Here is a 23,556-nt window from a genome sequence, read left to right as displayed (position 1 = left end):
TTGCCTCCATCCTTCGAGACACTTTTCATACCATTAAAGCCAGTTTATAAGCATTTGTTTAAAAACTTGAGTACAGTTCCTTACAAAGGCCATCTCTAGGGTACTATTATGGAAGATAAAATAATGTTCAGTGTTGTTTACTGGTGCATCATTATATATTTTCAGAATTGCAACCTACCTTTGCTTTCCTCGATTTTACTGAAAGTTAAATGTAATTAAAATATTATGAAAAAATTACACGTTGCAGAATTGTAGGTGATGACGATAGAGGGAAACTCTTTACCCCAGAGCAATATGAAGAATACAAAAGAAAAATGTTACCAATACGATTACAGAATAGATTGTATGTGAGCTGGAGATCACCAACTGGAATGGACTGTAAACTTGTGGGCCCGGAGACACCCTGTTTTTGTACCCATAGGTGAGGTTTTTTTTCTTGCTGCTGAACTTTTTTTACTTAGAAAATATAAAATGCTTATAAAAAGCACTGTCATACCAGTTACTAACTTGAGAATCTAGGGATGTAAAGATTGATGTAATTTAAGGAAGCATTTTTGAGACGAAAGAAATCATTCCATAGTGTTCCATAAATGCAGTTTATGCTTGGAACTGCGATTCTACCAGAGACTGAAGTGGTCAGAGATAAATTCAAGAGTTTAGAGCTTTGAAGCTACTGATATATTTACATTTATTGTGTGGATCACCCCATACTGCTTTGAAAATATATACTTGAAGTGGCACCAAAAATCAAATTTAAAGGTCTGCCATATTTTTTCACTAGGGTATAACTTAAAGCATTTGAAACCCCTCACAGCATTGAAAATTATCTTTTGTTGTGGCGACGACAGATGAAAGGAAACAGAACACCAGGTCTGTGGTAGCCGAAAAGCCTCTCTGCCCCCAGGAACTTTTCCTGGGGCTTTTATTCTTTACACTTCCCTGCTTACAACGCTTCTAACTGGTCACATTCTTGCGCATAGGGAAAGCATACAGTGTACAACAACATAAGATAGCAAACCCATATCTTGTGCACGTGAAAGCCAGCTGCAAGGAAGACAAACAGGCCAGCCAAGAAGTTTCCCAAAACACAGACGCTGAGATGAAGGTCACTCCTGCCTTGTAGCCATGGAAACAGTGTGCCGTAACCATGGGCTGGCAATTTGGGAGCTATGCATTCCTACATTTTGTGAGAATGAGCACTTTTTTTGTTTGTAGAAGAACTAAATGTATCTCTACATTAAACTTGAAATCTAAATTATAAATTCCTTAAAGAAATGTTTAAATGGTAAATGCTAAATGACTTTGAGCTATAATTGGTTGCAGTATTGCTGCAGCCGTGTTGGTATCTCACCGACCTTGTCTCTTTGAACTATAATGGTATTGTTATAGCCAATATGCATATGTACTAATTTATTTTTTTCTGTTTTTAGGTATAAACAACACAAAACAGATTATGAAGAGATTCCAAAAGATCGTCCTATTTGTGTACCCTGTCGAGTGAACCGTTGCCAGTGCAAATCCTATCACTATGTCCCTCTAAATGGCACTCAGCCCATTCGTTGTAGATGCAAGCACTTTGCTGATCAGCACAGTGCAGCACCTGGATTTTCCTGTAACTCCTGTAAGTTAGTTTCCTATAAATACACATGCAGTATTCTTTACTGCTAACTTAAGCATACGCTTTAAATACAGGTATATTTTCTAAACTTAGCAGGAAATAGCACTTCATGCCCATGCAAGATTATTGGTAACACTGATTTAACATACTAATGGTTAAATCCTGGTATCACTGAATTCAGTGGAAGTTTTGCTATTGACTTTAGTGGGACTAGGATTTGGCCCTAAACCAGGAATTATTAACATCAGCAGTTAAACTACGTACTCAAGTATCAGGGGGTAGCCGTGTTAGTCTGTATCCACAAAAACAACAAGGAGTCCGGTGGCACCTTAAAGACTAACAGATTTATTTGGGCATAAGCTTTCGTGGGTAAAACCCCGCTTCTTCAGATGCAAACTATGTACTGATTTTCTGTCTTTTAGATCTCTTCAAATGATATATTGATGGATATTTTTAGCTAGATTTCTAGATTGTTAGTAAAATACTTGCATGAAGTATGTGAAATAATTTATACAGGAAGGATCTCAAACCAGTTTTGCTTGCAGAATGGGGAATAATATCTAACAGAATAATATACAACACTGGTCTCCCATGTTTAAGAAAGATGAATTCAAACTGAAACAGGTGCAGACGATTACTACGATGATCAGAGGAATGGAAAACCTACCTTAGGAGAGGAGACTCAAGGGGTTTGGCTTGTTTAGCCTAACCAAATGAAGCCTGAAGGGAGATATGATTGCTCTATCAGAGAGGGAATGGAGTTATTTAAGTTGAGCACCAATGTTGAAACAAGAACAAATGGATATAAACTGGCCATAAATAGGTCTAGGTTTGAAATTAGATGAAGGTTTCTAACCATTAGAGGAGTCAAGGTCTGGGACAGCCTTCCAAGGGCAGCAGTGAGGGAAAAAACCCTAACTGGTTTAAGTTTATGGAGGGGACATTATAATGAGACTGCCTAAAATGGCATATGGCCCATCAGTGACTGCTAGTACAAATATTCCCAATGGTGGAGTTGGGACACTAGATGGGGGGCTCTGAGTTACTACAGAGAATTTTTTCCTCAGGTGTCTGGCTGGTGGGTCTTGCTGACATGCTCAGAGTCCAACTGATAGCCAATTTGGGGGTTGGGAAAAAAAATTCAGATTGGGAGAGACCCCAGGGGGTTTTCACTTTCTTCTGCAGCATGTGGTACAGATCACTTGCAGGTTTAAACTAGAATAAATGGTGGATTCTCTGTAACTGGAAGTCTTTAAATCATGATTTGAAGACTTCAGTAACTCAGTCAGAGGTTATGGGTCTATTACAGGAGTGGCTGAGTGTGGCCTGCAGTGTGCAGGAGGTCAGCCTAGGTGATCACAATGGTCCCTTCTGGCTTTAAAGTCTATTCCTGTAAATAACTTTCCCAAGGTCACACAGGGAGTTTATGGCAGAGCTGGGAAGTGAACCCAGGTTGCTAGAATCCCAGACCTGTGACTGATCAATTGGACCATTCTGTACCCTGATTTAGGTACATGAATCCTTCTTGGCTGGGCATATGTTGGGCTGTATGCTGCTGCTTCTGGGTGACTCTGTGCCCATTCCACAGAATAGCTAGAGCCAATTGGCAAGGGAGGTTAAGAAGTCAGAGAACGGTTGCTGCCATCTGGGGGAGCATTACAGCAGTGGATCTCACTCACTAGTTGTTATCTTAGCTCAGGGGTGGGCAAACTTTTTGGCCTGAGGGCCACATCTGGGTATGGAAATTGTGTGGTGGGCCATGAATGCTCATGAAATTGGGGGTTGGGGTGTGGGAGGGGGTAAGGGCTCCGGCTGTGGGTGCAGGCTCTGGGGTTGGGCCAGAAATTAGTAGTTCAGGGTGCAGGAGGGGGCTCTGGGCTGGGGCAGGGGGTTGGGATGCGGGAGGGGGTACAGGTTCCAGGGTAGGGCCAGGGATGAGGGGGCTGTGGGTGGAGCAGAGGGGTTTGGAGTATGGGAGGCGGCTCTGGGCTGAGGCAGGGGGTTGGAGTGTGGGAGGGGGTACAGGCTCTGGGCTGGGGGTGAGGGGCTTAGGGTGCAGGAGGGAGCTCTGGGCTGGGGGTTGAGGTGTGGGGGGAGGCCAGAGGTGCAGGCTCTGGGCAGCACTTACTTCAAGCAGCTCTTGGAAGCAGCGGCATGTCCCCCCTCCGAGTCCGGTTCCTATGTGGAGGCGCAGCCAGGCGGCTCTGCGAGCTGCCCCATCTGCAGGCGCCGCCCCCGCAGCTCCCAGAAGCAGCAGCAGCATGTCCTCCCTCTGGCTCCTACATGGAGGCGTGGTTCCGGCCATGCAGCTCTGTATGCTGCCCTGTCCGCAGGTGCCTGTTCCAGCCAATGGGAGCTACAGAGCCAGTGCTTGGGGCAGGGGTAGCGTGCAGAGCCCCCTGGCTGCTCTGACATGTAGGAGCTGGGGGGAAGAAGGGGGGAGAGACATGCCGCTGCTTCCGGGAGCCGCATGGAGCCACAGCACAAGCAGGGAAAGCCCCCTACCCTGCTCCCCGGTGGGAGATAGAGGGCCAGATTAAAAGGTCTGACAGTCTGGACACAGCCTGCGGGCTGTAGTTTGCCCACCCCTGCCTTAGCTGAAGCTGCCTCCAACTTGTTGAAATTGTTTGATAAATTGTGGGAGCACAGTGCACAATCAATCCTTTGATTTGTCTGGGACTGATTCCAGAAATAGAACTCAGATCTCCTGAGTCCCATGATTTAACCACATGTTCATCCTTTCTCTTGTAGAGCTTCCAAATGGGAAGTGTGGTTGGGCACTTACACATGGAAGGAAATCAGCAGTGCTTGGGAAAGCAACAATTTAGGGAAATTCTCTACTGTGTGTGATAATGAATGAACAGCCTCCATTATCATCTCACTCTGAATACTTTTTATTTTTAATTTAGGTTCCAAATGTTCAGGATTTCACAGCTGCTTTACCTGTGGGTGTGGTCAGCCAACATATGCGCATGAAACGGTTGTGGAAACTAAACAAGAGCGCTTAGCCCAGGGAAAACCTGTGGGGCAAGATGTTCCTTATGCTGCAATGGGAGGATTAACTGGCTTTAGTTCACTGGCTGAAGGCTATATGAGACTTGATGACAGCGGAATAGGTAAGTGCAGGAGACTTGAGATAACATTTTGATCCTTTGTCTATTTAATTTTCATATTTGAAAATCTGTTGAAATATTAAATTTCAGGGCAAGTTAAACCTTACCATAGGATGAGGACTCCAAATCACTGATTTTTTTTTCATAGATTTAAAGGCCAGAAGAGATCATTATGATAATCTCCTCTGACTTCTTGTAGAAAAGAAGCTATAGAAATTAGAAGATATGACATAGTTGGCATCACAGAGACTTGGTGGGATAATATGCAGGACTGGAATATTGGTATAGAAGGATACAGCTTGCTCAGGAAGGATGGCAGGAAAAAAAGGGAGGAGGTGTTGCGTTATATATTAAAAATGTATACACTTGGACTGAGGTTGAGATAGAAATAAGAAACAGACTTGCTGAATGTCTCTGGGTAAGCAAAAAGGGGTAAAAACAAGGGTGATGTCATGATAGGGGTCTACTACAGACCACCAAACCAGGAAGAAGAGGTGGATGAGACTTTTTTTAAAAAACTAACAAAATCATCCAAAGCACAGGACTTGGTGGTGATGGGGGACTTCAACTACTCAGACATCTGTTGGGAAAACAGCAGGGCATAGATTATCCAACAAGTTCTTGGAATGTACTGGAGACATTTTTTTATTTCAGAAGGTGGAGAAAGCTACTACAGGGGAGGCTGTTCTATATTTGATTTTGACAAATAGGGAGGAACTGGTTGAGAATTTGAAAGTGGAAGGCAACTTGGGTGAAAGTGATCATGAAATGGTAGAGTTCATGATTCTAAGGAATGGTAGGAGGGAGAACGGCACAATAAAGACAATGGATTTCAAGAAGGCAGACTTTAGCAAACTCAGGGAGTTGGTAAGTAAGATCCCATGGGAAGCAAGTCTAAGACTGTTGGCAGTTTTTCAAAGAGACATTATTAAGGGCACAAGAGCAAACTATCCAACTGCGTAGGAAAGATAGGAAGTATGGCAATAGACCACCCTGGCTTAACCAGGAGATTGTCAATGATCTAAAACTCAAAAAAGACTTACAAAAAGTGGAAACTTGGTCAAATTACAAAGGATGAATATAAACACCACAAGTACACCTCTACCCCGATATAACGCAGTCCTCGGGAGCCAAAAATCCCTACTGCGTTATAGGTGAAACCCCGTTATATCGGGGTAGCGGCGGCAGGGCTCCAGCAGTGATTTAAAGAGCTCCGGGCTCCGGCCGCTGCGGGGAGCGCCGGGCCCTTTTAAATCACCGACTGAGCCCCGCTGCTGCAGCTCCGGGGTAGCAGCGGCAGGGCTCCAGTGGTGATTTAAAGGGCCCGGGGCTCCCTGCAGCAGCCGGCGCCTTGGGCCCTTTAAATCATCGGCTGAGCCCCGCTGCCGCAATCCCGGGGTAGCAGCAGCAGGGCTCCAGTGGTGATTTAAAGGGCCCGGGGCTCCCCGCAGCAGCCAGAGTCCTGGGCCCTTTAAAGCGCCGCCCGAGCCCCGCTGCCAGAGCCCCGGGGTTACCGCATTATATGCGAACCCGTGTTATATCGGGTCGCGTTATATCGTGGTAGAGGTGTATGTAGGGATAAAATGAGAAAAGCCAAGGCACAAAACGAGATCAAAGTAGCTAGGGACATAAAAGGAAACAAGAAAACATTCTACAAATACATTAGAAGCAAGAGGAAGACCAAGGAGAGAGTAGCCCGTTACTCAATGAGGGGGGGAAAGACAATAACAGAAAATGTGGAAATTGCAGAGGTGCTTAATGACTTCTTTGTTTCGGTTTTCACCAAGAAGATTGGTGGCGATTGGATAGCTAACAGTGAATGCCAGTGAAAATGAGGTAGGATCAAAGTCTAAAATAGGGAAAGAACAAGTCAAAAAATTACTTAGACAAGTTAGATGTCTTCAAATCACCAGGACCTGATGAAATGCGTCCTAGAATACTCAAGGAGTAGATTGAGGAGATATCTGAGCCATTAGCAATTATCTTTGAGAAGTCATGGAAGACAGGAGACTGGAAAAGGCAAATATAGTACCCATCTATTAAAAGGGAAATAAGGACAACATGGGGAATTACAGATCAGTCAGCTTAACTTCTATACCTGGAAATATAATGGAGCAAATAATTAAGCAATCAGTTTGCAAACACCTAGAAGATAATAAGGTGATAAATAACAGTCAGCATGGATTTGTCAAGAACAAATCATGTCAAACCAACCTGATAGCCTTCTTTGACAGGGTAACAAGCCTTGTGGCTGGGGGGGTGAAGCGGTAGATGTGGTCTATCTTGACTTTAGTAAGGCTTTTGATTATGTCTCGCATGACCTTCTCATAAACAAACTCGGGAAATACAACCTAGATGGAGCTACTATAAGGTGGGTGTGGAACTGGTTGGAAAATCGTTCCCAGAGAGGAGTTATCAGTGGTTCACAGTCATGCTGTAAGGGCATAACAAGTGGGGTCCTGCAGGGATTGGTTCTGGGTCCGGTTCTGTTCAATATCTTCATCAATGATTTAGATAATGGCACAGAGAGTATACTTACAAAGTTTGCGGACGATACCAAGCTGGGAGGAGTTGCAAGTGTTTTGGAGGATAGGATTAAAATTCAAAATGATCTGGACAAACTGGAGAAGTGGTCTGAAGTAAATAGGCTGAAATTCAATAAGGACAAATGCAAAGTACTCCACTTAGGAAGGAACAGTCAGTTGCACACATACAAAATGGGACATGACTGCCTAGGAAGGAGTATTGCGGAAAGGGATCTGGGGGGTCATAGTGGATCACAAGCTAAATATAAGTCAACAATGTAATGCTGTTGCAAAAAAGGCAAACATTCTTGGATGTATTAGCAGGAGTATTGTAAGCAAGACATGAGAAGTAATTCTTTTGCTCTACTCTGCGCTGATTAGACCTCAACTGGAGTATTGTGTCCAGTGCTGGGTGCCACATTTCAGGAAAGATGTGGACAAATTGGAGAAAGTCCAGAGAAGAGCAACAAAAATGATTAAAGGTCTAGAAAACATGACATATGAGGGAAGATTGTAAAAATTGGGTTTGTTTAGTCTGGAGAAGAGAAGACTGAGAGGGGACATGATAATAGTTTTCAAGTACATAAAAGGTTCTTACAAGGAGGAGGGAGAAAAATTGTTCTTAACCTCTGAGGATAGAAGAAGCAATGGGCTTAAATTGCAGCAAGGGTGGTTTAGGTTGGACATTAGGAAAAACTTCCTAACTGTCAGAGTGGTTAAGCACTGAAACAAATTGCCTAGGGAGGTTGTGGAATCTCCATCATTGGGGATTTTGGAGGCAAGTTGGACAAACACCTGTCAGAGATGGTCTAGATAATACTTAGTCCTGTCTTGAGTGCCGGGGACTGGACTAGATGACTTTGAGGTCCCTTCCAGTTCTACGATTCTATGAAATTCATTCATTAATTTCTGTATCCAGAAGAGTACATTCTGATTGAATGACATTGACATTCAGTGAAGACATTGAAAACTTCTACTTGATATTCCATTGTTTATATATTCAAGAACTGAGTTGACCCTCTTAGCCACAGAGTTATATTGGGATCTCATGTGCCGCTTGGTTATCTAACACATAAGTATAAGTCCTCGTCAGAAGCACTTCTTTCCAAGATCCTGCATGTGTGATCTAATTCTTTGTTCTTTAGATGTCCGATTTTGCATTTGGCAATACTGAAATGCATGTTATTTGAATGAAACCAGTTTACCAAATGATTCAGATCACTCTGCATAACTGACTCATCCTTATCACTGTTTACCATTCCACCATTTTTTGTGTCATCTACAAAGTTTACTAGCCATGATTTGATATATTTTTTCCAGGTCACTCGTAAAGATGTTGAATGACATTGGGCCAAGAACAGATCCCCATTAGAAACACTCCTATTCATTGATGATTCCCCATTAACAGTTACATGTTAGGGTATCTTCCTATTTTCTCTTAACATTATTCATTTTAAGTTTTCAGCCTGACAAGTACAGATCAATGATTTTTTTTTTCCCAGTGTAAGGCACAATTCATAGTGGGATTTCAAGCTGATTTGTTACAAGTCTACAATTAATACTCAGTATACAAAATTGGACATATGTAGAACTGGGTTGTTATCTTACACCACTGGTTCTTAGAGAACTTCTGATCCTCTCTATTCCCCTGTAATATAGTTTTGAATGTAGGAGTCTTTATTTTGAAATACTGTTGGTATTTAATTATATTTTAAATTCTGGGTCTGTTCTCCACGATATTTCTGCAATGTAGTTACCGTATAGTACAGTCACAGCAACCGGAAGAGAAGAGCTCAGCCATTTCATTTCTTTTCAAGCCATACTTTGGTTCTTTTACCACACCTATTTTCTTCTGGTATTCTGGATGATACACAATGTGTAATTTTTTCATGTGGTTTACTACATATCAGCATAATTTATTTTAAATGGTAGATATGTTTGGTTTCCATCATGTATGACTCCTAACGCTTCTTGTGAAGCTAATTTTTTTCTAATATGTTTTCTATTAGGGGCACCCTCTGCTGAATTTCTAGAGTCACCTAGTAGTGGCATGGACCATCCATTTCTAAAAGCATTCCAAGGCCCCTCCAGTTCTGCACAAGCCAGCTCACAATTAACAGGTGGTAATGAAACGAACTGACCATTTTTTATTTTAAATTGTGGTGTATTATTATTCTCACTCAGTATAAAGGCACTATATAATGTTGACTTTTTGATGAGTTAAGGAAAGCTTAAAGGTGTACATTAGAGTTCAAAACTAAAGCGAATATTTAAGATTATTTCCTCTAAGAGGGATGTATGTAATTAATATACAAACTTTTCTGTAATGAAGGTTTTCAAAACAGAAGGGTTTTTACATTGTTGTTTCAGAGAATCTCTCTCCCATTAGTTTAATATGAAACTAGATTTTCTTGATTTTGATGCCCTCCCCCTGCACCTGTTTCCTTTCTTAATAATGGAATCACCTATTCACTGGAGTACCATCTCTCCGTTTTTGTTTCCCAGTAAGGGTATGTCTACACTACGAGGGTAATTCGATTTTACTTAAATCGAATATGTGGAATCGATATTGCAAAGTCGAACGTGTGTGTCCACACTAAGGACACTAAGGACAGTAATTCGACTTTGTGAGTCCACACTAACGGGGCGAGCGTCGATATTGGAAGCGGTGCACTGTGGGCAGCTATCCCACAGTTCCCACAGTCCCCGCTGCCCATCGGAATTCTGGGTTGAGCCGCCAATGCCTTCTGGGTAAAAAAAATTTGTCGTCATCTGTCCGTCACTAACGCCCTCCCTCCCTCCATGAAAGCGCCGGCGGGCAATCAGTTCGCGCACTTTTCTGGTCAGTGACAGCGCGGACGCCACAGCACTGCGATCATGGATCACGCTGCGACCATCGCTGCACTTGTGGCCGTTCTCAACACCTCGCAGCTTATCATACACCTTTCCCTGAGGCAGATGAAGAGTAATCAGGCGAGGAGGCTACGACACCGCCGTGATGGCCTGAAGTCGGAGAGTAGCACAGAGCTGTCAGAAACCACGAGCCCCAGCGCCCAGGACATCACGTTGGCAATGGGGCATGTGGATTTTGTTGAACGGCGATTCTGGGCCCGGGAAACAAGCACGGACTGGTGGGACCGTATAGTGCTTCAGGTCTGGGATGAATCCCAGTGGCTGCGAAACTTTCGCATGCGGAAGGGGACTTTCCTCGAAATTTGTGAGTTGCTGTCCCCTGCCCTGAAGCGCAAGGACACCCGCATGCGAGCAGCCCTGACTGTCCAGAAGCGAGTGGCCATAGCCCTCTGGAAGCTTGCAACGCCGGACAGCTACCGGTCAGTCGCGAACCACTTTGGTGTGGGCAAATCTACCGTGGGGGTTGTTGTCATGCAAGTAGCCAAGGCAATCGTGAAGGTACTGCTCCCAAAGGTAGTGACCCTGGGAAACGCGCAGGTCATCATAGATGGCTTTGCCGCGATGGGATTCCCAAACTGCGGTGGGGCTATCGATGGGACTCACATCCCTATCCTGGGACCGGACCACCAGGCCAGCCAGTACATCAACCGAAAGGGCTACTTTTCAATGGTGCTGCAAGCACTGGTGGACCATCGGGGACGGTTTACAAACATCTACGTCGGATGGCCGGGCAAGGTTCATGACGCTCGCGTGTTCAGGAACTCTGGTCTGTTTAGACGGCTGAAGGAAGGTATTTACTTCCCAGACCACAAAATAACTCTTGGGGATGTGGAGATGCCTACAGTCATCCTCGGGGACCCAGCCTACCCGCTAATGCCCTGGCTCATGAAGCCCTATACTGGCGCCCTGGACACAGAAAAAGAACTGTTCAACTACCGGCTGAGCAAGTGCAGAATGGTGGTGGAGTGTGCTTTTGGCCGTCTCAAAGGGAGATGGAGAAGCTTACTCACTCGCTGTGATCTCAGTGAAACCAATATCCCCATCGTTATTGCAGCTTGCTGTGTGCTCCACAATCTGTGTGAGAGCAAGGGGGAGACCTTTATGGCGGGGTGGGAGCTAGAGGCAAATAGCCTGGCTGCTGATTACGTCCAGCCAGACAGCCGGGCCATTAGAAGATCCCAGCGGGACGCCCTGTGCATCCGGGAGGCTTTGAAAGCTAGGTTCCTGAGTGAGCAGGGCAACCAGTGACTTTTCAGTTTGTGGACAGAAAAGCTGAACCTGCCCCCGTTTCTTTACCCAGTTCATTTTGACTATCCTCTCCAGTTACATACCCCCTTCACCCCCTTCCCCTTCCCAAAAAATAAAATCATTTCGATTTTGTTAATGAACACCGTTGTCTGTATTGCTGTTTTCGCGGGAATATTTTAAACCGGGGACGCAGACTGTGGCGGGGGGCGGGTTCAGTGTTCTGATGCAAATGATGCTTCTAAACTACCGAAATGACAGGCTCCGCACTGGTGGACTGGTTATTTCAATGGAGCCTGCCAGCACTCCTGGTGGGGACTGTGTGTATGTGTCGGCTATGTGACTTTCTGGCAGGGGGGGTAGGGTTACATATCCCCTGCTGCGTGGATCTGTGAGCCAGGATAAGGACCGCTGCATAAGATCTGTAACTGCCCTCCCCCGCCACAAAGTCACAGAGCAACCCCCCCCCCCCAGAACATGGAAAACACCTCCCAGACTGACCAGGGTAACCAGTGACTGCACTGTGTATGTTTCCTGATGCTGGACCTGACACCGCCTCTCTACCCTGCAAAAGGTCACTGTCCTGTCCAATTACCAAGCCCCTTCCCCCCCTCCAGACAGACTCTCCCTCAAAAGAACCTGACTGAAACAGTAATGAACAGAAACATATTTTTTATTAACAACCAGACAGGAAACTGGGGGGTGAAAGTCGGACGGGGGCTTGGGTGAGGCGGGCAGGAAAGGACTTTTCAAATTTTGGGGAATGACAGCCTTCTGGTGCTTGAGCAGTCTGCAGGGGTGGAGTGAGAGTTTTCACGGACTCTGCCACCCCTCCTTCTTTGGACTTTGGGAGAGGGAGGTATGGGACTTGGTGGCGGGGGACTGCGGTTCCTGATAGACTGCTGCGGGGCTCTGTCCTCCTGCCTCCGTTCCTGCAGAACATCAACAAGGCGCCGGAGCGTGTCCGTTTGCTCCCTCAGAAGTCCAAGCAGCGTTTGAGTCGCCTGCTGGTCTTCCTGCCGCCACCTCTCCTCACGTTCCATGTGTGTCCGGTGCATTTGTGACAAATTCTCCCTCCACTGGTTCTGCTGTGCTGCCTGGGCTCGGGAGCAGCCCATTAGTTCTGAGAACATGTCCTCTCGCGTCTTCTTCTTTCTCCGCCTAATGTGCGCTAGCCTCTGGGAGTGTGATGCCAAGCTGGGTTAGGAGACAGTTGCAGATGTGGCTGTGGGAATGAGGAAAAGGCAGTGAATTCCTCCGAAAGATAAATGTGGTTGTGAATCAAGAACATAGTTTTTCTCTGTGAACAAGACCATGAACCACACCTATCACATGCGCACTCCGGACAAGGTCGAATTTTCGAACCTCGCCTTCAGTGCCTGGGCTTTTGCACTGCCGATCTGGGAAGCGGGGCAGGACACGGTACTCTCTGTAGCAGGCAAACATGGTAAGCCGTAGACTTGTGGCTGCTTAAAACTGTAGGAGTACCACTGGCCTCCTTTCACATTGAAAGCACTGCCAGTCTGTGCTGCCAGCAATCGGCCAAGCAGGAACTCTGGCCCTGTCCCACCCCCTCGCGGATGAGCCAGGGAAAGATCCCTGTATGCTGCCCCTCTCCCGCCCCCACCGCGTGGCTGTAAACCAGCGGTCACAGTTCTGTAAAGGAACTTGTTGCAAGCAGTCCCAATACTAACAGTCCCCTACCTAATTCAAAGCAGGTCATCATGAGCGACATAACTCTCATGAGGATCCCGGACACCGAGATCCAACGGATGCTTCGAGAAAGCCTGCAGAGACCGGGGCCCTATGCCGCCATGCTATGCAAGGCAATGATACCGGAGTACCTGCTTGTCTCCTGGCGCGGGAACGTCTCCTACTTCGGAGGACCAAGTAAAGCCGCTCTCCCCAGGAACCTGATGAACAGGCTATCCCATTACCTGCAGCAGAGCTTTGTGGAGATGTCCGTGGAGGACTACTGCTCTATCCCCGGACATATAGACAGGATTCTAATATAGCTGCAGTAGCAGGCACTAAAGAGTGGAGCAGCTTGGGCAGCACAATCATGCAGAACCGGACACTGTTTGATTTTTTTTTAAATAGTTGTTACTGATTACTTAAGCGCCCAGGGGGAAGAAATCATGATTCACAGATTGTTCTTAGTATTAATATTCAAGATTTGTAAAAAATAAAGGTTAATATGTTTAAAGCACTTACCGCTTGATCCTTCGCCTGAATCTGTGTCCAGGTTACATGCTGGGGAGGGTTGGTAGGGGATCTCTGTAACGGTGATGAAGAGCTCCTGGCTGTCGGGGAAGTCAGCTTGGTAAGCGCTGTCGACTGCCTCGTCCTCCTCATCTCCTTCCTCCTCTTCCCCGTCCGCTGAGGAACCGGCCGTGGACAATATCCCATCCTCAGAGTCCACGGTCAGTGGTGGGGTAGTGGTGGCGGCCGCAGCAAGGATGGAATGCAGTGCCTCGTAGAAACGGGATCTGTGGGGCTGGGATCCGGAGCGTCCGTTTGCCTCTTTGGTCTTCTGGTAGCCTTGTCTCAGCTCCTTGATTTTCACGCGGCACTGCGTTGCATCCCGGCTGTAGCCTCTCTCTGCCATGGCTTTGGAGATCTTCTCGTAGATCTTAGCATTCCTTCTTTTGGAGCGCAGCTCTGAAAGCACGGACTCATCGCCCCACACAGCGATGAGATCCAAGACTTCCCGATCAGTCCATGCTGGGGCCCTCTTTCTATTAGATTGCACGGCCATCTCTGCTGGAGAGCTCTGCATCGTTGCCACTGCTGCTGAGCTCACCTCGATGTCCAAAGAGGAACTGAGATTCAAACTGCCCAGACAGGAAAATGAAAATGAATTCAAATTTTCCCGGGGGTGTGGCTGGTCAGAGCATCCGAGCTCGGACTGCTGTCCAGAGCGTCAACAGAGTGGTGCACTGTGGGATAGCTCCCGGAGCTATTACCGTCGATTTCCATCCACACCTAGCCTAATTCGATATGGCCATGTCGAATTTAGCGCTACTCCTCTCGTTGGGGTGGATTACAGAAATCGATTTAAAGAGAGCTTTATGTCGAACTAAATGGCTTCCGGGTGTGGACGGGTGCAGGGTTAATTCGATATAACAGCGCTAAAGTCGACATAAAAGCCTAGTGTAGACCAGGCCTAAGAGATCATTGTCTGAACACACACTTCGTATGTATTTACTCAGTGTAATAGTGTGCAACTGCTTTCTCCCTATATGGACATAGCTGTGAGGTCACTTCTGCCCAATTATGTCCCGTGGCTAGTAAGATGGTAGTCACAATGTAGCTCCTCGGAGGCCTCTTATAGAAACGACCAGTCTTTTCATTCCAGACCTAGTGAATAGTGCTGCTTATTTGGCTGGAGGTATTGCTTTTAAGTAAAACAGGGCACTTCTCCCTTGTGCAGACTGAAATTTATTTGAAAATCTTTTTCCAAATATAAAGCATAATGAAATCAATAAAACAAGTATTTTTAATAGACATTTGTTTTGTTTTGTTTTTTCAGGTGGTTCTAGTGCAGCAAAGCAAGTTTCTAATTTAAGGAGTTCTGAAGAAGAGGACATGGCTTACTTTGAAAAACAGTACCAGGAACGGGTAAGTCATTGTATTTAGAGCTTAATACAGACATGTTCCTTAAAAATAAAGTGGCTCAATTTAAGGTGGATAAACTTAAAATTGAACTTGCCTACAATGGTTCACATTGCTTTAACTGCTATTCTGATCCTGAAAAAATGTATTAGCATTTCAAAACGAGGGTTACAACATAGTGACCTAATAGTGTAGGTCCATAGGCCAATCATATCTGGAATAGTTCAGTGACCTTCCCACCTAGATCAGGCAGATGTAATTAAAAAACTTAACTTGCTTTGGCCAGAGGAAAGCAAAAGCATAACTGCACCAAAATACCAAACAATCACAGAAAGAAAAAACTCAGCAATTGTTTTGGACAACTAGGAGAAACTGTGTAAAAACAAAACAAACCCCCTTCGGATACCCAGGAAAGCATGGACTGCTACTCTCAGGCACAAAACTTCTTAATATCCCTTTAATTTATATGTAGTCATTCAGATTCTGGTTTAACTCAGTATTACTTAACTCCACCATCTTAGCCGAAAGTGAATTCTACCCATTCACCAATTCCTCTATAAAGTAATATTTCACTTACCTAGTTTTAATAAAGCCTAATGTTATGCTCGTTTCTTGCATCAGGTGGTGTCTGTTTCTGTCAGAACTGGTCTTTGAAACTCTCAATCTTTTCTTGAGAAACATTACAAAAATAAAGAAGAAATGTGCTACAAATTTTGCAAATGTAATAGTTTATAGATATAGCATTACTACTAAGTCTGAAGACTTTTTCCAGTATTTTCTTTTCCTTGGTGAAGAGGCTGTAAGAATTTCAGATATTTGATCCAATCCTGCAAAGACTGAGGCATATGCTTTTTCTTGAGCACATGAGTAGTCCCACAACAGGACTACTTACCTGTGTGCATAACTTTAAGCTTGTATGTCTTTGTAGGGTGCCTTACTCACTTTTTTGACAATCTTCATCTTCCCAATGGGGATCCAGCACCAGTGGCAGCAGTGGGGTCCATCTCTAGCTGGCCCCACACACAACCAGCACCAGCAGAAACAGCAGGGGAGTACCTTCGGTCACTTATTACTTTTCAGAAAATTTCCTTTAATTTTCAAAAGATTAAAGTGAGGCTGTGAGTCCTCTCCCAATCCCGCCCTCAGCTCAGGAACCATCACCAGGAATGAGGCAGCCTAAAGGATTTGTTCTTTTAAAAGGAAGGAGCCCCAGCCCAGCTCCTCTAGACACTTCTCCACATGCTGGCCAGGAGGCCACTTTTCAGCTGTTACTCAGACAAGACTAAAAGGTAAGTGCTATTTCTCATCCTCTACATCTCCCTCCCAAGGCAGGTAAGAGCAACAGGGGTGTCATTACAACACAGACAGTTTATTTAAAGGAAATGGATGTCTGATGCCATTGACACTTCCTCTTGCTGGGCTCAGTCCTATTATCATCATGTATTACAATTTCCATTCCTGTTATGCTACCATGCTTCCAGCATACCCACCACTGCTCCAGGAACACACTGCTCCAGCTCTACCCCTTCCCAGGACTCAGACAAGTTACAGCTCCAAAATATATCCAACAGAGCTATCTTTCCTATGGCAACTGGTGAACCAGACAACCGTTCCTTCACTTGGAACATCCCATGGCAACATTTACTTCATTACCTATCACAGTTCAAATTGGGAGGACCTGTCCAAGAAAACAGGAAAGCAAAAATAAGAAGCTAGATTCCAGACATAACACGCCTGTATGCTGCACAGGTCCACTACACTACATAGTCCACCGGCCAGAAACAGACAGCACAAGGCATCACAAACTAAAGCTGATGTTGATCAATGCAAGACCTGCCACTAACAAACAATACATGACCTCATCAGTAATGAGGCACCTGCTATAGCCTGCATCACCAAGACCTGGCTGGATGACAGAGCAAGTCCTATACTAGCCAACTGCATTCTCCCAGGATACTTGGTACACCCCTGACCTAGAAAGGACAAAAGGCCAGTTGGTACTCCATTCATTTTCTTTGCAAATGTCAAATGCAAGAGAGGAGCCACAGATATGACAACTTCATTTGAATTCATTCATCTGACAGTCAAAACCAGAGCAAAGCTTGTGTGTGAGTGTGTGTATGTATAGATTTTATGCTTATTTACAACCACTGCAGAAAAGGGTTCATGAAGGAGCTCACTGGCATGTGGTTGGCAGTGGTGGTGAAATACCCCAGACTACTTGTCCTGGGAGATTTCTATATTGATACTAACAAGGCCGCGGATACAACCCCCCCAAAACTCATCACCTCACTTGTCTCCCTAGCACTTTCATAGGTCATCTTTGGCCCTTTTGTTTTCAGTTTTTACCAAAAAATTCCAGGTTTTACAAAAGCAATTCCCCCCCCCCCCCCCCCCCAAATATTGGAAGGGCCAGAACTTCCCACCTCTCCTCTCTGGAAGGTGAGATGGTGGCACGGTAACCATGGGTGTCCCTGGTTTCTGATCCACCATCTCTTTTTCCAGAGTGGGGGGGATGGATCAGAAGTACTGGAATGACTTGAGTGCTGATGTATGTACTGCTGTCAATCCCACGCCCATCACATATATATTACCTGTTCTACAGATAGCATGGATGTTTATAGCATTCAAAGCAAATAAGTTAGTGAACTACTTTTCATGCCAAAATTAGTCAAAAATGAAAAATTGAATTTGACTATGTTTCAAAACATAAGGGCTGTTTTGGAGGTTAAAAACACAAAAACAGTAGAAAAGAGGAGAGAGATATTTACACAGAAAACTGCAAATTCATTTTTTGCACTGATTTTCACCCATTTTTTGTAATGAACATTGATGAATTTCCAGGAAATTTGAAACAAAAACAGAAAACACAGGGCCTTACTCACATAGCTAACTCGTACTCCAACGAATTCCAAAGCCTGCTAAAGGATAACAGTACCCCGCCCACGGGGTGAGGAATCAAGGACCTGGTCATTCATTATCATTCTACACTGGCCTCTGCCATTGACATGTTTGCCCCCAAATAGCACCTTCTCCACATTGCCCACACAGATTATCTTGATTTTCTGACACCCTGTGCCGGATGAAGAGAGAGGGTGGAAACTCAAGTGCTGATGGCAGAATACAAAGACTGATTCCGACAGGATGAAACAAATTCCTCAAAGTCTATACTGAGGCTGCATTACAAGCCGAGAGAGCCTTCCTATCAGCTTTCTTTGAGGCTGCCAAATCCCACCCCAAGGGGTAAATTCCTTCAATCCTGAATGCTTACAACCTGTATCAGAGCCAAGAACACCAAGCACCGCAAAAAACTTATCATCCTACTTCACTGAAAAGATCACGCACATTCAGGAAGTCTTCTCAAACAGCATGCATCTGCTCTGCCTGCACTCACTAACCAAGAACCAGCTGCATTCTCAGAATTCAGTACATTGACTCATCAAGAAGTTCTGGACACCCTAAAGGAGTCCTGATCCAAGACTTGTTCATGACTCTTTCACAAGCCAGAAAGGGCATACGTCAGATTCACAACTAGTGCCACTCCTGAGTGAAATAGCCAATGCTTCGGTCATGCTGTCTAGAGTGGTACACAACTGAGTGCCAGCCTCAGGGCAGACAAACTGACAAAAGCAGGGCAGATATCCCAAACTAGTGGTATGTATTATAATTAGATTTTACCAATCCAGTAACAAATGTGAACTCCTGGATCACTGTAACAGTCTTACCATGGAGTCACAGACCATCCCCTTGGGCTCTCCAATCTATCTCGCCACCCAGGCAACCTGAATTTAGTGATAAATGGTCACTTACACCAGAAATCATAAAACATTTAGGTTGTGAGCAGTCACTTACCCCAAATCAATTTGTACCTTAGATCTCACACCAAAGACAATGCTGGTAGCTAATCCCATAGTAAATTTACAGAGGATTTATTAACTAGGAAAAAGAAATTAGAGAATTATTTACAGGTTAAAGCAGGTAACATGTATACACAAATGAGTTCAGCCTATGGTTCCATGTCAACTATCTTTATTTCCCTCTTGCAGCATTCCAACTCATGGGATGATGCCTTCTGCATGTGCTTCTCCATGGGTGGATGGGGCAATCAACAAAGCTTTTGTCCTACAATGGCCCACAACTTTGATAGCCCTCCTGGATGAACTGGGGGAGCCACTCTCCCCATGTGAGTTCACAAGTTTGGAGCAGTGATTTTTAAAATTATAAAACAAACTTATATTTTACCTTGTAGTATGGTATACAGACATTGCAATTGTAATGTTTATGCATGCAGCAACTTAGTCATTTTATAGCATCTAAACACATCCTTACAAGTCTAACACCTATCTAGAACAATATTAGCATATAGGTGAGCTGGTCTGGTTTCCAGCTATGAATTTCTCAGTACTCAGCTGACATCTACAGACTTTGCAAGAGCTGGCACTTGGTTTACCAGCATCACAGCCTCATTCAGAGAAGGAATCTTCCCTTCCGCCTTCAAACACAGAATAGTCTGACCAACATTGAAGAAACCCATGCTGGCCAACCCAGTACTAGCCAGCTATCACACATAACCCTCCCGTTCCTGAGCAAACTCAGAGAAACTAGCAAAAGGCCCAACTACAAATTCATCTAACAGAAACTAACACTCTAGACCTGGCACAATCTGAATTCAAGCCAGAACACAGAACTGAAACTGCATTGGTAGCACTGATGGATGATCTCCTGCTGTCAGTGATAGAAGACAGACATCCATTCTCATCCATTGCAGCATTCAACACTGTTGACCATGAGGTACTGCTGTCTCACCTGAGAGAAATAGGACTCCTGGGCAATGCACTAAAATGGTTTGAGTTCCACAAGGATCAGTGCTCTCTCTGACCTTTTTCAACATCTCATGCAACCACTAGGTGAACTGGTCAGATGACATGGACTCAAGTGCCAGCAATATGCAGGTGACACACAGCTCTACCTATCCTTCATCACATATGACCAAACCACTCCCACCAAGATGGCCCAGTGGTTAGACAAGATCAGTTAATAGCTGAAGAAGGGGGAGGGATAGCTCAGCAGTTTGAGCATTGGCTTGCTAAACCCACGGTTGTGAGCTCAATCCTTGAGGGGGCCCATTTAGGGAACTGGGGTAAAAATTTGTCTGGGGATTGGGCCTGCTTTGAGCAGGGGGTTGGACCAGATGACCTCCTCAGGTCCCTTGTAACCCTGGTATTCTATGAACAGCTGGCTGAAGCTGAGTCCAAGCAAAACAGATGATGCTGGTAGGCAGAGGGAAGTATTTTGAGGTGTTTGCAGCTACTATGCCATGTCTTTTGGCTGAAGGTTCATAGCCACAATTGGTCAATTCAGTCTGTAGTCTAGGAGTACTCTTGGATTCTTTGTTGACACTGAGCCCTCACATCACAGCAGTCACCACAAGTAACACTTTCAGCTGTGTCTGGTTGTGTCATGGGATCCACTCACCGCACGTGGCACCTCCTGCTGGCAGCTCTAGGGATTGGTTCTTGCCAGGCACTGCTCTCCTCTGGCAGTGTCTCTGCCTGTCGTCTCTTTCACTCTGCAGCCCATCTTGCTCTCAGAGCTGCAGCTTCCTGTTCGTGGCTGGGCCCTCCAGCCAGGTCACTAAGGTCCTCCCCTTCCAAGGAAATCAAAGTCCTTCCAGACCAGCTGTCTGACTGGTGTCTCCAATGCCCTGTGCCACTTCCTAGTGGCTGGAAGGGGAACCCAGGCCCACTCTCTACTCCGGATTCCAGCCCAGGGACCCTATAAGAGTGGCTCTCAACCTTTCCAGGCTACTGTACCCCCTTTCAGGTGTCTGGATCTGTCTTGCATACCCCTGAGTTTCACCTCACTTAAAAACTACTTGCTTACAAAATCAGATATCAAAATACAAATGTGTCACAGCACACTATTACTGAAAAATTGCTTACTTTCTTATTTTTACCTTATAATTATAAAATAAATTAATTGGAATATAAATATTGTACTTACATTTCAATGTATAGTATATAAAGCAGTATAAGCAATATATTGTTTAAGAAATTTTAGTCTGTACTGATTTTACTAGTGCTTTTTTTTGTAGCCTGTTGTAAAAGTAGGCAAATAACTAGATGAGTCCCCCCGGAAGACCTTTGCATACCTCCAGGGATGTACATACCCCTGGCTGAGAACTATTGCCCTATAACAAGCAGCCAAGGTCTGTATGGTCCAACCCCTTACTGCTATTTCCCTTAGCTTCTTCCTACTTATCTGGCTTCCCCCTTTTCTGGGTTTGCCAGCCCAAGCGCCCTCCGCCCAGGGAGTGACTATAGACTACGTCCTTGAAGCCTCTTATTGTTCACAGCTTCTGGGCTTTATATAAGCTTCTCCTGTTCCTGCCCAGCTGAGCCCATTTCCAATTAGTGACCTGCTCCCTGTCTCCTTCTCCGGGTGCAGCCTGGGCAGTTAATTGGTCTGCTTAGCCACTTTAACCCCATCACGGGTTGGCTAAGAGACTCTTTCCCATCCCGGTGGACTTGGCTTTACTACAGTAATGTAATATACCTGAACATGAAACTTTCACACTTAGAAAACTCCAGCTAGTACAAAATGCTGCAGCTAGTCTCCTCAGCAACACAGGCCACTGTGAGCATCTCACACTTGTCCTCTGCTCTCTACACTGGCTTCCCATAGAATTTTGAGTTGAGTTCAAGGTCTCAGTTCTTATTTTCAAAGTGCTCCATGACCTCAGCCCAGGATACCTAAAAGACTGTCTAATGCTCTGGGATGAAGACAATGGTGGACAATTTCACTTCTCTGGCACAATGGAACTCTCAACAATAAGAGTAAAACTCATCTGTGCGGGAGATATAACTTTCTTCAGGAGTGGTCTGAGTCTGGAATGAACTCCCCCAGGAGCTAAAGACCATCACAAATCTCACCACTTTCCATTCCAAGTGCAAAGTATATTTCTTTGACCTTGTCTTGTCTAATGTAAACACATAGTAACAGGTGTATTTATTTAACAAATATTAAAAGAACCCTACCAAAACAAGACACTCCACTTCAAGTATACAATAAAATTACAAAAGGGACACAGGTTAAATATGTTGCTTTAAATCTCCCCAGCCCCTCTTAGATTTCTTTCCCCCCCCAGTCTCTCAAGGCAGTGCAGTGAACATTGACACACTAAAGATCCACACACCTTCTCAATACAATTATTCGAAATAATGTTTAATGTACTCATGAATCACACTCCCGTGAGTGCTGTAGACCAATTACTGACTTCCAAAGCTATGGTATATACATGTAAAATAATTGAAGGAGTTGCCACACTGAAATTGCAGTGGGATGAATATAAATCCACAATAAAAAATGGTAGTCAGGTACATATTTTGGCAAATCAAAGCATGCAGTAAGAAACTAGTGAAGGGAAAATCAATTGGGAGGAAGAATGATCTTGTGGTTAAAGCACCAACCAAGAACTCAGGAGAGTTGCCTAGACTTTGTGACCTTGAGCATGCTAGTTAGTCTTTTGGTCTGTGTTCCACATCTGTAAAATGGTGTTAATAGAATTCCTCTTCATCTAATGGGTATGAGGATAAACTCATATTTGTGAGGTACTGTGGTGTTGAGGGCCAGGTAAGTACCTAGATTTCTATTATAAAGTAGTAGTTTAATTTGTACTGCATTGTATTCATTTGTTGACACACTAGTGCTTGGACCATTGCTGTTTTTCTTTAATACAGCTGAAAAAGGAGAAGGCTGCTAAACAGAAAGTTAAAGGTCCACTGCTATCAAAGAATCCATGAAGATTAATGAAACAAAGGAGTTTTTGTAATACAGAATTGTTTATCATTATATTTAAGGGTATTTTCATGGTGTTTATTGCACACACATATTTTCTAGTTTCTCAATATTAACACTGCTGTATTAAAGTATTGATGAAATTAATTTAAAAATATTTGGTGATTCTGGTTCTTTCAAATAAAATTGTTACTTTTTATCAAAGTAGCTTGACATACTATCTAAGCTCTCAAATATTGCTGCATGGATCTTGCCTTTGTAGTAGAAGATGTGTCATGTGTAGTAGAAAATGATGGTTTTTAGAGACTTCTAAAATTTTTCATTTAGGCTTTGATCCAGCAAACACATGCTTAAGTGCTTTGCTGAATCAGAGCCTTAGGACAGCAGGTAAAATATACATTATACACTACATCATATCCTCAGACTTCCATTACATACTTGCTTCTTTATATGTGGACTTAGAAATCTTCTTGTTCCTAACTTTCTACTCATTGGGGTTGTAGTATTAACACTGGAGTTTTAATATTTTCTTAAAAGACACAGACACTGCTCCCTTCACTGGCTTCACATCTTCCACATCAAATTCAAATTGATTTTCCTCACTCTCAAGCTTCTGCAAGCTCTGTCCCTGCCAACATATATTCTTCTCTCACCTCAGGCTCTGCATTCAGCTAATTCTGCTTCCCTTCATGCCTGTTTTGTATCCTTCTAATATACTCACCTCTGTGTT

At 44.5% G+C, this 23,556-nt stretch overlaps 1 protein-coding gene across 1 annotated transcript; it reads left to right on the top strand.

The window, feature by feature from the left end:
* The first annotated feature begins 251 nt into the window (after positions 1 to 251).
* Positions 252 to 22,981, top strand: FAM221A (family with sequence similarity 221 member A). Its single transcript, XM_024222813.2, has 6 exons — positions 252 to 421; positions 1,431 to 1,621; positions 4,528 to 4,734; positions 9,266 to 9,376; positions 14,947 to 15,035; positions 22,769 to 22,981. The coding sequence occupies exons 1-6, from the start codon at positions 315 to 317 to the stop codon at positions 22,829 to 22,831; spliced, it is 768 nt and encodes a 255-aa protein (XP_024078581.1). The 5' UTR covers positions 252 to 314; the 3' UTR covers positions 22,832 to 22,981.
* Positions 22,982 to 23,556: the final 575 nt, after the last annotated feature.

Source organism: Terrapene carolina, unplaced genomic scaffold (assembly GCF_002925995.2).
Source record: "Terrapene carolina triunguis isolate 2854851 unplaced genomic scaffold, T_m_triunguis-2.0 Scaffold84, whole genome shotgun sequence".
NCBI lineage: Eukaryota > Metazoa > Chordata > Testudines > Emydidae > Terrapene > Terrapene triunguis.
This window is presented reverse-complemented; position numbering and strand designations above follow the sequence as displayed.

Excerpts from the sequence above, each read along its gene's own strand:
- FAM221A (XM_024222813.2), top strand. The coding sequence starts at position 315 with ATGTTACCAATACGATTACAGAATAGATTGTATGTGAGCTGGAGATCA. Across the intron at positions 422-1,430 it reads CCCTGTTTTTGTACCCATAG|GTATAAACAACACAAAACAG; the intron begins GTGAGGTTTTTT and ends TTCTGTTTTTAG. Across the intron at positions 15,036-22,768 it reads AAAAACAGTACCAGGAACGG|CTGAAAAAGGAGAAGGCTGC; the intron begins GTAAGTCATTGT and ends TCTTTAATACAG.